This window comes from Cryptotermes secundus, unplaced genomic scaffold (genome assembly GCF_002891405.2).
Source record: "Cryptotermes secundus unplaced genomic scaffold, Csec_1.0 scaffold280, whole genome shotgun sequence".
NCBI classification, from domain to species: Eukaryota; Metazoa; Arthropoda; class Insecta; order Blattodea; family Kalotermitidae; genus Cryptotermes; species Cryptotermes secundus.
The window spans coordinates 1,102,412-1,116,111 of record NW_019720566.1 but is presented as its reverse complement, the minus strand read 5'-3'; the positions used below and the strand labels follow the sequence as shown (position 1 = coordinate 1,116,111).

At 39.5% G+C, this 13,700-nt stretch overlaps 1 protein-coding gene across 4 annotated transcripts in view; it reads left to right on the top strand.

Moving 5' to 3' along the window:
- The window catches only part of LOC111868708, a 43,109-nt gene extending 36,167 nt beyond the window's left edge, over nt 1-6,942 (top strand). For all 4 annotated transcript variants that reach the window (XM_023859640.2, XM_023859649.2, XM_023859632.2 and 1 more), the window contains exons 13-14: nt 2,509-2,653; nt 6,532-6,942. In XM_023859640.2, coding sequence (XP_023715408.1) covers nt 2,509-2,653; nt 6,532-6,630 — 244 coding nt within the window. In that variant the 3' untranslated portion in view covers nt 6,631-6,942. The remainder of the gene's footprint in view (nt 1-2,508; nt 2,654-6,531) is intronic.
- The last annotated feature ends 6,758 nt before the right edge of the window (nt 6,943-13,700 follow it).

Here is a 13,700-nt window from a genome sequence, read left to right as displayed (position 1 = left end):
TGTGACATGTTGACCCCTACCTCCCCAGCGGCACGTAGCGGTAACGTAGCGCTCGTGTAAGAGGCGCGTCATCACCCCGCCACTCTCCCCGCGGTGACGTCACGAGCGGAGCCGATGTTAGCCGAGTCCCCGCATCCTGGTAGTTATGCAACGTGCGGTGACGCCACGGTGACGCGGAACCGCTTCCTACTGTGACGTGGCACGCAACAGGCACCACTGCGGCTATATAAGGGAACTGCACAGCAACTACAAGTCAGTTGTACTGCGACAGCCGCCGAGTTATAAAGTAACAGTCGCCAAATCAAGTTGGAGTATAGCAGCCGTCGCGGAAAGAAGAACCGGACGTGTGTGTGATTGTGTAATTGGGAGCGCGTGATACAGTGATACAAAGCTCCCCGACTGTAAACGTGTAGACTACTGAAGGCAGACTGAACTGATTTGCGCATAGGGTTATAAAGTGTGAAACCCCACAACAGTGTTAACAGATTATTGCGCATAGGGTTATAAAGTGTGAAACCCCGCAACAGTGTTAACAGATTAATGCGATTAGGGTTATAAAGTGTGAAACCCCGCAACTGTGTGATAATTAATTGTAGCCGATAATTGTAGATTGTTGAATAAACCAATTAACGATCTCTACGGCATATTCAGTAACCGGAAACACGTTACAATATATATACTTGTTTTATTTCTGTACACCCAAAATTTATTGAGGTTTATCTAATATGTTCCTACCTGTATCATTGTGTTGTCTTGTTGTTTCCTTTTTGCTGTGTTTTGAGGCACTGGTTTGACATGTGTTGTGTGGCACATTTATACCCTTGTTCACTGTGACGCTCTTGTTCGCATGTACTTGTGTCTTATTGCAGTGTCAAACACACTATTCTGGTTATCATTTTCTTTTATGCTCTTTTGTTCTTCTATTAATTCATTAAGTTGTTTGAGCTCTTTTGTTCTTCTGTTAATTCATTAAGTTGTTTGAATTGATAAATATGGTAATTTTTCTTTATATTCATGATATTGCCTTTTATAGCATATTCAGTCTTTTCCATAATTTGTTCTGTATTGGTGACCTTTGTCTACTATGTTTTGGGCTAAGGCTGGTTCTTTACTGAACCTAATGTTTCTTATGTGTTCTTTGTATGTTGTTAAATTTCAACAAATGGGTCGAACACCCCAGTATTCCATTTTCACAGAAGAGGCACAAGGGCACAAACCATATCGGTTCAAGATCTTAGATATTAAACATTAATAAAATTTTAATCCAAGTAATTATAAGTAACTTTTATATAAAACTTCGAAGTATGTATTACAAAATTTGTAATTGTATTTTCTGAAGATGTTGAGCTCTTGTCTTCTGAAGATGGTCAGCTGACCGATACATGTAAAGGCAAATAAATATCTACAAATTGAATCACACTGGGCAGTGTTTATTATTATTCTCTAATTTATAACATATACATTTCAGTCAATAAATAGCAGAGAAGTCAGTAATACAGCTGCATCTGAGACCTTCATATGATGATGTGCACTGATTTGTTTAATTTCCATGTGATTAAAACATGAATTTTAACTACAAATTTCCATTCTTAATTTTTATTTTATTTTTACTTAGTGTGTCATTCAAGAAGGGAATAATACAGTTTGCTAACTTACCGCAACATGTGGATGTGCCTAATGACGGTTGTGTGTTGCTGAAACATGTGGTGGCAGCATAAACAAGTGAACATAATAGCCATCAGAACAGTAAACAAAGAGTTTTAAAAATTATGCTGAAATATAATGAATTAATTAATCAATGCAACAAGATACTCAAATAAGTATAATAATATGATAAAAACAAATGTTGATGCATTAGTATCTATTTTTGGCTTTATTTTGTAGATATTGTTGTGTAGATGGCCCCATTTGCACTATTTTAAGATACTCAGATATAATACTATGAAGCTTATATTCACTCATGCATACTTATTCTTCTTCAGAATGCTTCCTTGTTAAGATTACTGCCAGCTGGTACTGTAGGTCATCTTAAGGATGATTCTGAAATACATAACATGTTTCAGCTTTAGAAGGTAATATTAAGTTGTAACAAAATTATTCCAAATATATATTTAGTATACAATATCAAATTGATTTTGTGAAAGTCAACCGGAGAAATTTCAGATGCTGTCATTCGCATAATTAGTTCAGTAAGGGTATACTTTGATAATCCTACTTCTTCTCCCTCTTCTTCAGATGCTTCCCTTTTATGTGGGTCATCAAGGTAACCAAGCTTCTTCATCTGTCTGTTTTCCAAGATTCTACTCAGTTTCTTCCCATGTCCTTCCTTCCATTATTACTTTGTTACCTCTTACTAATGCATTTCAGTCTTCCCATTCCTTCTGAGACCCAAGAATCCTGTCACCTATGTTATGTCCTTATTTCATGGTTGGTTTTGTCTTTAATACATCCTCTGCAAATACTCGTAGCTGGGCATGTAAATGTGTGTCATTCTTTATATCTCAACAGATCAGTTGAAGGCAGACCATCACAGGAACCAGAGAAGGCACCGAAAAAATCAGTTATGAAAGAACCCTCTTTTGCAGTGTCCTCTACTGGCAGAGCTCTCCCACCAAAGAAAAGGAAAGCTTCGTCAGAAGAGCTATCAGTACATGTAAGATTAAGCTTGCTTATTTACCTCATTATCTCGTCAGTCCCTTACTACTAAAGTGTGTCGAAATTTTGCAAATGGCTTGGCACTTTTGTTGATTGTTTGCTTCAGTTTTGGTCAATTTCTTCTTATTGTCTCACCCAGTGTGTTGTGTATACTATCTTTTAATGTTTGTTTGGGTCTCTGTCCCCACATACCATAATTCTTTAGGGTGTCCTTGTTTTTCATTGGCTATGTGTGCCCAAAACATTTGAGTTGTGTAAAAGGTAAAGTTGTCCCTGTAAATGGCCATGAACGCCCATAGGGTTGTGAGAGGTTGAGGCTCCCACATCCTCTAGACCAGTGGTTTCCAAACTGTGCGCCGCGGCGCTCTAGGGCGCCATGAAATATTTTTGGGGCACTTCGAAATATTCAAATATTTTCACTGAAATGACACTGAGCCCATGTGGTTTTAGAATCGGACCATCGATGTGTTGATGAGATGATAAGATGGACACTAACGGACACTGTAGAAACCACTAAATGTTTTGCTTTCAATAGCAAAACTAGATGGCGCTCGATGTCAGAATTTTAATATAGTCTATTAAACTCTGGATTGTTCTAGTCACTGCAGTGCAGAAGACAGTTGTTACTCAGCCCGCTGAGCGAAAAGACGTGAGTGTCGCTCAGTGCATCAGTGTGAATATAGTGACTGGATTGTTCTAGTTATTTATCAAACTTTCTCGGTACTTGGTGTTTGTATATTAATTGCTGTCTCCGTGCCCTTGATTTATTGAAGATCGAATCAACCTAATGGTGTTGTGATCAAGTAAACTTTTAAAAGTTGTTGTTCTTATCGTCCTAAAAATGGAGAAGTTTTTATTGAACATTAATAAGCATTGTAAGAGTGAAAATAAAGAGGACGCACCACAAACTAGTGGCGGGGGTGTGACGAAGCGGAAATGTCGTAAATATGATGATAGTTATTTGGATTTTGGCTTTCATCGACAGATGTCAACGATGAAGAGAGACCACAGTGTGTACTGTGTCACCAGAGTGCACCAGAGTGCATGCTTCCAAGTAAGCTAAAACACCATTTGGAAACCAATCATTGAAACATGGAAGGTAAACCTTGCCACTTCTTTACCAGAAAGTTAAAAGAATTAAAACAACAAAAAGGTACTTTTTCTCAGCAGGTGTGAATACCAAGCAATGCTTTACTAGCATCATACAAGGTTGCATATAGAGTCGCGAAGTGTAAAAGGCCCCATACCATCGCAGAACAACTAATTCTACCGGCTGCTGTAGATTTGGTGAACATTATGATCGGCGAGTCTGCGGGGAAACTGCTTTCAAAGTTGCCTTTGTCTAACAATACTATCAGTCGCAGAATCCAGCACATGGCGGAGGATCTCAATGATCAATTAATTGAAAAAATAAAAGGGAAGGAATTTGGGTTGCAGCTGGATGAGGCCGCGGACAGTAATAAGGATGCACATTTGATTTGCTATGTACGGTTCGTGGATGGTAATGACGTTGTGGAAGACCTTTTTTGTAAAAGTATCACTGCAAGTACAAAGGCTCAAGACTTGTTCGAGATCCTGGACACATTTATGGTTGAAAATAATTTGGAGTGGACAAAGTGCGTTGGTGTGTGTACTGATGGTGGTCGTTCGATGTCCGGCCGTTATGGAGGATTGCAGGTGCTTATTCGAAGCAAAGCTCCGGATTCACTGTGGACCCATTGCATCATTCACAGAGAAGCTCTCGCGTCAAAATATGTGAGTCCTCCACTGACTGTGGTCTTGGAATCTATGGTGAATGTGGTGAACTTTATAAAAACTCGGCCAGTGAAAGCAAGGTTTTTCAAAAAATTGTGTGAGGATATGGGAGCCAAATACACATGTTTGTTGTACTACTGCCCCTCGTGATAGCTCTCTCGTGGCAATGTATTGTCCCATACGTTTGAATTACGGCAGGAAATGTACACTTTTCTTGAAGAGGAAAAACATGAGTATGACAAACACTTCATGGAAACAGATTTTTTGGTAAAACTAACATACTTGTGTGATATCTTTGAAAAGTTAAATGCGTTGAATCTCTCCCTGCAGGGAGGCAACATGCACATTTTGAAATTGGTAGAGAAGATTTCAGCTTTCAGAAAAAAATTACAGCTATGGAGAAGAAAAATGAATGAAGATGGTGGCAAAGATTGCTTCCCCTTGTTGCAGCAGTTTGTGATCTCCAATGAAGTTGATTTCTCTCATAACGTAAAATCTGTTTTTGAAGAGCACCTATCACAGCTTATCAACTGGTTTGAAAAATACTTTCAAGAAGATAATATCGACAAGTTCGCATGGATTCAAGACCCATTCAGGGCCAAAGCTCCATCTGAATTTACTTCTGTAGAAGAAGAAAATCTTATTGAGCTGTCTTGCGACAATACACTGAAGACAAAATTTGGCAGCATGGAACTAACTGACTTTTGGATATCAGTAAAAGATGAATATCCACTGCTAAGTGGTAAAGCTCAGCGAATCTTAATTCCATTTGCGACGTCATATTTGTGCGAAGCTGGGTTTTCGGCGGTCGCTGTCATAAAATGCAAGTATCGTGCGAAAATCAAGGTGGAACAGGAAATGAAGGTGGCTGTGTCCAGTTTGATCCCAAGATTTGAGAAGATGTGCAGTGAACAACAAGCTCATCCATCTCACTAATTATGATTTATTTATTCAATGATATGATTGTTCAAAATGAGTACTTATTTAATACTTTTTACATAAATTGTTTGTGAATTTGAAATACGTGATTCATTTATTTTTTTAACTTAACCAACCTAACCGCACCAACTGCGCACTGCAACTGTTAGGTAGGCCTATGTTCTGACTTTGGGCGCCGTGGAAAAATCCTGATACACTTAAGGGCGCCGTGAACCGAAAAAGTTTGGGAACCACTGCTCTAGACAGTTGGCTCACAGATGGCAGCAAGGTTGTCAGCCTTATGCACCGGCCGCCCTTTACCCTACTGGAATCTTCTTGATACTCATTTCTGTTAGAGGCTGAGTCAATCCCAGGGCCATAGCGTGGCTTGAAGGATTAGGTAAATTGAAAAAATTGAGTGAATTTGTCGGGAACTGAACTCACACCCTTCCAGCTTGTAGCATAGTGTCTCAACCAACTACACTACCACATGCCCCTCTGAGTTGTGTATTTAATGTTATTTCTGTGAATTAATTAACATAAAAATAATTATTTCCACTTTAATAACCCAGTTGTCTTTTCTGTTTGGGGTCTCTTTATCACCATATTCACACATACAGTTCAGTGTTGGTATAATTTAATTATTAAATTAATGAGTTCTTTTTCCAATGGGTACTTGTAATGTGCAACACTGAAGTTAAGGAATAGTAATATAAGGTGTGACAATACTTATTCTTTTTTTAATTTGGGTGGTATGTGCATGTTGATGCATTTTCTTGCATTGAAATGGTAAAATGATCCTTTGATCACTGGTACAACTTGCTGTGAAATTGTTATCTTTTTATTTATCATTGATACCTCAGCTGGTATGCCAGCCAGTCTTGACAAAATCACAAGTCAATGAGCATGGATTCCAAACATTAATTGCCTGTGTTCAACATTTATTCTGTCACTATATAGAACAGCTGATCATAATTTGCCTATGTTCAAAATTTCAACACTCTTGAAAAAGTCTTCCTTTCATGATCTGCTGACTTTGCAGAGACATGTTACCTCAAGGTTCAGATTCAGCTGCAAGCACCTCCCATTGTTGGCTTATTTCTTATGTTTTGTGCAGAGCGCACAAAAAGAAAGTATTCTGGCATCTCACTGACTTTTTCTGATATGTATGAAAAACACCAAGCAAGTCATGGTTTGTTACAGATGGAGAAACGAATACGGACAGATGGCCCACAGGCTCTGCTCAAAAAGGTGGACTTGGATCATTTGTTAGATTTTGTTCATGGAGAAAAACCTGGGTAAAACTAGCACTTGACAGTTGACAGCTGTGGTCATTGGCACGTCAGTAAAAGCTCTTTTATTGTATTTATATTCGCGTGCATTTTGTATTGTCCAAGAGTATCTTTTCCCAGTTCTGTACAGTTTGTATAAAATGTTTGTTTTACATGGTAGTGCTTATATTGTAGGTGTCCAAAGAATTCCTCACCACAGTTGTACATAATAATATGTGGTATTGCAATCATTGATAAGTACATTTCAAACCACACATTTTAAGACAGTGTACATTAAATTATTATGCAGTTATTTGTAAGTAATAAAGTGTTTTTTATGAAATGCTGTCATTTGCTTGTTCCTTTGCTTTAGTCTAACGTATACAGGAAGACCTGTCTCCATTTGAACTCCAAGGGGCCAGCATTTTTATACACTGTAGGCATGTTTCTGTGTAATTTAGGTACTTACAGCGCAATTGAAGACTTCTTATAGATGCATACCTCATATATTTAATCATGTTGCATAAATGGATGGTGCATTTTAACTACATTACAAGTTCTTTAGTGTTTCCAGTAGTTCAGTAAAGTGTTCTGCATGCAGTTTGTTAATGCAAGATGTTTCTTCCAATCAGTATTTGTACCCTACCAATTGTACCAGATAATTCACAATTATTTTAATTTTCATGAAAGGATCTGGAGATCCTTAATGTTTTTAGAGAGTTGCGATAAAATTTCAGGTTGCATTTCAGCTGCAATTTTTTAGAAGTTCCATGCTCTTTGTCACCTTCCACTCTGCTACTGGCTTGTTGATGCTGCTCAATGAATTCATCTGTTTCCTCAGTAGCAGCTACAGTATCAGTGTTAGCATGAAAGTTCAGGTAAGTATCTGCTGTAACATGTTTCATTCTCACTGAGATCACTCATAGAGAATTTGGCTCTGTAGAAGCTGCTGAACTGTTCCTGGTGTCATTTGTTTAATTGCTTCTGCCAACCAAATTATAGCATCAAGCACAAAAAGAGTTAACAGGTTCAGTGACAGAAGATATCCCTTCCATATTGGCTAGAAGCAAGTGTGTGTGGATTCTACAATAGGCCAGCTTCACCCACAGAGATATTGGGTTTTTGGACATTATCCATCGTCCTGGTTTTTAAGATAACTAAAAAAAAACACAACGTTTTAGAAACTGGATCTGTTTCCATCCTCGGGTGAGGTAAAACACCTATTCTGTTGGGTCCCTTAGAAAGAGCTAGCCTCAATCACTGGGACCCAAAAGAATAGGTGTTTTACCTCACCCGAGGATGGAAACAGATCCAGTTTCTAAAACGTTGTGTTTTTTTTTAGTTATCTTAAAAACCAGGACGATGGACAATGTCCAAAAACCCAATATCTTTGTGTGTTATGCACCATCGTCAGAATCCTATAGTAACTGCCAGCTTCACCCACTTTAGAACACCTTGGTCCTTGAATGGAGTTAACATTTGTGGAGTTGGGTGCAACCATACAAGCCATACACTGGACAGTTCATTGCGCGAATGACATGTTACACTGTCCATGAACAAGAGAATTTTGCAGTTAATGTTGTTTCATCCTCCAACTAAATTCTGTCAGCCATTCCCCCCATGATGTAAGATGTCATCTACACTTTGTATTAGACATCCAGACAACAGAGGCCTTATGTCATTCTCATAACATCATGGTTTAGCAGCCCTCCGTGTAACCAAATGTTTTTAGTCTGTCCACTAATAAAAGTGTGGAGTAAACAGTTAACCTTTCTTTTTATGTTTTACACCAAAACATCCTATGCCTTTTAAACAGAGAATTTTGCTAGGTAACAAATGAAAGACAGTCTCATTTTGTCACCATTTGCAATATCCAATGGGTGATGTTTACCCATTACTCAAGACAATTTGGCAGCCAAGTCTGCTGCAGTTTCTACACAAACACATTCAGCTTCACCATAGATTTTATTATAAAAATTTGTTCTCTCTCTGAAGATTTGTAAATATATTGTAGCGTGTCTTGAGTTCAAGTCGGTCACGTGTATAAGTTCGATCCCACTTCTGACACCAATGTCACGTATTGGGTGTATAACGCGACAAATAGATTCACGTAGGCCTCAAATTAAGTAGAACCTTTATTGTTCGTCCGCTTACACAATCACGAGTACAACTACTATTCACTGTGGCACCTCAACTGTCTTCTGCGACGGATGTTCCTAGACTTTCTTCTCCGAAGGCTGATCCGAGACTGACTTCTAAGATGGCTATTCCGAGACTGAAGACTTCTCGTCGAAACTGGGCTTTTATAACCCCGGCCGCTGTTATGCAACGAACCCTTTGTTATAACCATGGAGACTCCTGTTAGAACTACAATGGAGCAATTGTTGTTTCCAATGCAACGGTCTATTCTAGCGTTTCTGTAGAAGTTACTCTTCTGTATTGCCGACACGTTACATTGCTCCCTTCTAAAGGTTGTTCGTCCCCGAACAGCCTAAAGGTTCTCCCTCGGTTTCGATTCCGCGGTGTTCTGCATTCGGCCTTGGTGTCCTTCGCGAGTCTTGTTGCGCTGTTCATCTTACCGCATCCTATTCTCCAGTTTCTCAGCCACTTATTTGACATCTTCCTGTACACTACATATTTGAAAACTAATGGCCTTTTTACTGCTCACAAATAGTCTTGTTGATACCTTCATTTTCAGCTTTCCTTAGCTTCCATTCAGTAGAACGTGTACTACAATTTAGCAACAGTTTCTTTATTTTATATTTTGTACAAAATTTGTACACAAGGTATTCAAATATGATAAAATTTATGCAGATATATGATTATCATCACAATCATAAATTAATACAAAAGACCTATTCGTAATATAGAAGTTTGATGTAATTGTCTCGATCTACAAATACTTAATTTAACAGTCCAAATATAGATTTCATCAGGAATCACCAGCTTCTCACTTCTCACAATTGCAACTATCCTTCTGTGTCCACAGAGCTTTTCCCTAACAACAGCTGTTGTACTGTTGCCTATTTACACAGCTGTTACTTGGCAATGGGCCTACATGTCACATTATTATTGTTACACTTATTGTTTGCAGTTGTGGTAGTGGGGATGGTAGTAGTATAGCAGTAGTAATAGTAGCAGTGAATTTAAAAGAAGAACATACAAATTAAGTACAAATTCTGCCTGTGTTAAAATACAATTTATGTGAACGTTTACAATAAATCCCATAAAATTTCATAATCTTAGTTCTCATGGTCAAGCTGTCAGACTCAAAGGTAAATGGAAATTTATATTGTTTTATAGTTACATTGCACAAAAGGTTGCCTTAACAGAAGTTGTATGTTACTTGAAGAAATATTAACACTAATAAATTCAGGAACCTGTATTAACCTGAATGTTGCTGCTAATTTCACTACCACCTTATAACTTCGTGCATTCTCCATTTTTTGTTGCTCGTGGGGTGGGACTAAGTCCCTTGTACTGCAGCCACTTCTGCCCTGTTATACCAGCCCCAGATGATAGGCGAGGGTGACTGTGGAGCAATTGATGGAATAAAGATTGGCAGGGGAAACCGAAGTACTCGGAGAAATCCTGCTCCAGCGCCACTTTGTCCACCACAAATCCCACTTGACCAGACCCGGGATCGAACCCAGGCCGCCGCGGTGGGAAGTGCATTCTCCATACTGTCATTACTGATTGCGAGACATTTAAGCGTACTAGGTTAGGTGGCTTCCAGTGACATCCTGTTTATACTGAATTCCTAGAGAGCAAGTCAATTGCTGTGGCATGCGATAGCATATTTGGTTGAGGCAATATACTACAAGCCAAAAGGCCGCGGGTTCGATTCCCGATGAGGTCATTGGATTTTTTCGATTAATCGTTCCAGCCGCACTATGGCCCTGGGGTCGACTCAGCCTCTAACAGAAATGAGTACCAGGAGCCTTTCTGGGGGTGAAGGGCGGCTGGAGCATAAGGCTGACAACCTCTCCACCTTCTGTGAGCCGATTGTCTAGAAAATGTGGGAACCTCGACACCTCACAACCCTATGGGCTCCACAGCCTGTTAAAGGGATAGCGTTACTATTTTCTACTTTTTTACAATCATTTGCTTCTAAAGTTGAAGGCAGACGCATACAATTTGGTGGTTTCGTGCATATAATCCTAAGGAAACCAGGATCAGGACGATTAATTAAGAGGTGTCACAACACCAAACCCCGAAATCATTGATATATTGAGTTTCTGGACTTTATCCATCGTCCTGGTTTTTAAGATAACAAATAAAAACACGACGTTTCGGAAACTGGATCTGTTTCCGTCCTCAGGTGAAGGAAAGGGGAACACCTATTCTGTTGGGTCTGTTAGAAAGAGCTAGCCTCAATCACTGGACAAACCAGTGTCACAAAACATGAAGATTATAAACACCTGAGACCAGGCTAAGTCCATGAGAGCTAATAAGAAAAATATTATAATCTTCATGTTTTGTGACATTGGTTTGTCCAGTGATTGAGGCTAGCTCTTTCTAACTGACCCAGCAGAATAGGTGTTTCCCTTTTCCTTCACCTGAGGACAGAAACAGATCCAGTTTCCGAAACGTCGTGTTTTTATTTGTTATCTTAAAAACCAGGACGATGGATAAAGTCCAGAAACCCAATATATCAGTGTGTTATACACCATCGTCAGAATCCTATAGTAACTACCCGAAATCATTACTTGGTATGATGATACATCATCATGATCATCATCAAGCAGAGCTGATAGGCTTGGCATTAGGGCCACACATCAAATGAGTGCCCTATTTGAATCTCGACCAGGGACTTGCTTACGTGGCAGTGGTATTCGTGCTTTTCGGCAGTCCATCCGGGAGAATGCTGGAATACGAGTAGTTCCTTCACATATGTCGCATTGACTTCCTCCCATATCCCTTGAGGTTCATCGTCCGCAGTCTTCATACCACACATAATTAACTTCTAACAGTTGAAATAGCCAAGCCGATACAACAGACTTGACTCAGCAGCAAACCCCTACTTTACGTAAGAAATTAAACGTGTTCAAATCTAACTTATTCTGATTGGGGGTTTTCGTGGTTTCCTCAGTTCCTCCAAGTACTAGGGCAGCCATGACCAGTTTTCTGTTTCCCGCCGAAAATTGTTTTCTTCGTGTTACAACTCGACTCGACCCCTGGCCTCCTATAGACCTGTTTCAGACTGTGTCTAATCCTTATTAAGGCAGATAGTAGGTAATAGGATTCTTTGCATGGAGGGTCAGACCATCGAAATTCTCCACCGTGACAGGATAACACACATACACAGAACAAATACCCAAGCATCGAGCAGAATTTTAACCCACGATCCGAGCTTTTGAGCGGCAAAACACATGGAGCACCCCAGTTTCCGCAGTCAGCATAATCATTTCTTATCGCCTTGCCACTTTTAAATAAACGCTGCAGTTAACATACCATCATTATATGAATCACGAAGTAGTTTATACATGCAGGAACAAAAGAATTGGTAGGGTAAATCGAAATATTCGGAGAAACCCAGCCCCAGTACAACTTTTTCCACCACAAATCCCAAATGACCTTACCTGGGATCAAAGCTTGATCGGCGACTAACCGCCTGAGCTATGACACGAACGCCGGGAATGTGATGAGTTATACTGTTGTACAATGACGATAAGGAGGGGGAAAGTAGTTTTGGGTTGGAGGAGTTGAACGGAACTAACAAAACATGGTTTCCATTTATTTAAGATAATTTCAAAGGTTCGCGTTATGCAGTGTTCTTTTTCATCCTACAAAACTGATCTATAAACCACTCAACTAGATTTTGTCACTTCTTACCATATCTCCGAGAAATTCAGACACTTTGAGAACCGTTTCAATGTCGGAACTACTTTAAAAACCAAACATACGCAGTGGGACATTGATGAAAACTGGACCTGGTAGAGATGCCCAGCAGACGAAGCAGTGTGTATACAATATCACATGTGATTGTGGCGCATGTTAGATCGACGAAACAAGCAGACCTTTAGAAGTACGCATTAAGGAGCACAAATATAACCTGATCCAAGGCCTGTTGGAAGAAACAAAATTAGCCCAACATGCGTATGAAGAAGGCCACAAAATATGTTTGGAAGAAGCGAAGGGCTTTCAGATTGAACCAAACACCACATACAGGAAATACAAAGAATCTGCCCAAATGTCTCTGATAGATCATCCGATCTGTTAGCCCAGCTCAGACAACTCTCCCATCTGGACTCCCATTATCGCAGCAGAAGCCAGAGAACTACAACTCCGTCCAGTGTACATTATGTGTGAAAATTGTGTTTTTATGTTGGTACCATGCAGAGAATGCAGATGATTTCTGTTCTTATAGTACGCTGATTTTAGCAACAATAGCCGTGAAATAATGCATGGACATATTTGCAAGGCCTCGTGTGTGGAATTCTTTTATGTTTTTAATGCTTGTCTTAACTCTCTCAGATGGTTTATGCTCTGCTTGGTTTATATAACCTGTCTTGTGTTGGTACTGGTGTCTGGAGGTAAGAAGTAGCTCTATCGATTGGGCCCAACAGTAGATTTCACCTGAAGACGGAGACAGAATCGTGTATCCGAAACGTTGGGTTTTAAATAAAAACAAGACGATGGATAACGTCCAGAAACATTAAAGTTACATTAATATACTATCGTCACAAATTTTAGATCTTGTTCACGTAGTAAATGTTGCTTCAAAATATAATCGCATTCGAGATTTGCCTATGGAGGGCCATTAGAACTGAATTGTAATTTCGATGCTGTCGATGATCACCCTGAAAACTAACCCTGACCTTTCTACATAGCATTCCTTTTCATATGTCCAGAGCTCATTCCCTTCATGTCGTTTTTGTGACGCCACTCTTTTGTAAGCCACCAATCATGTATTAGGTTGCGGTAAATTGTATTTTTGTATAGGCACTAACATTTTTTTAAGTATTCCTAACAGAAATCATAGCGAAAATACTGAAAAAAAATGTTTGCCTCTAGAGGGCTTTATTGATCTGGGAACTTTGACTAAGGGAGGGAAAGTGAAGAGTAGTGGGGGTTTAGAGCTGTCACGCGCATGTGAGC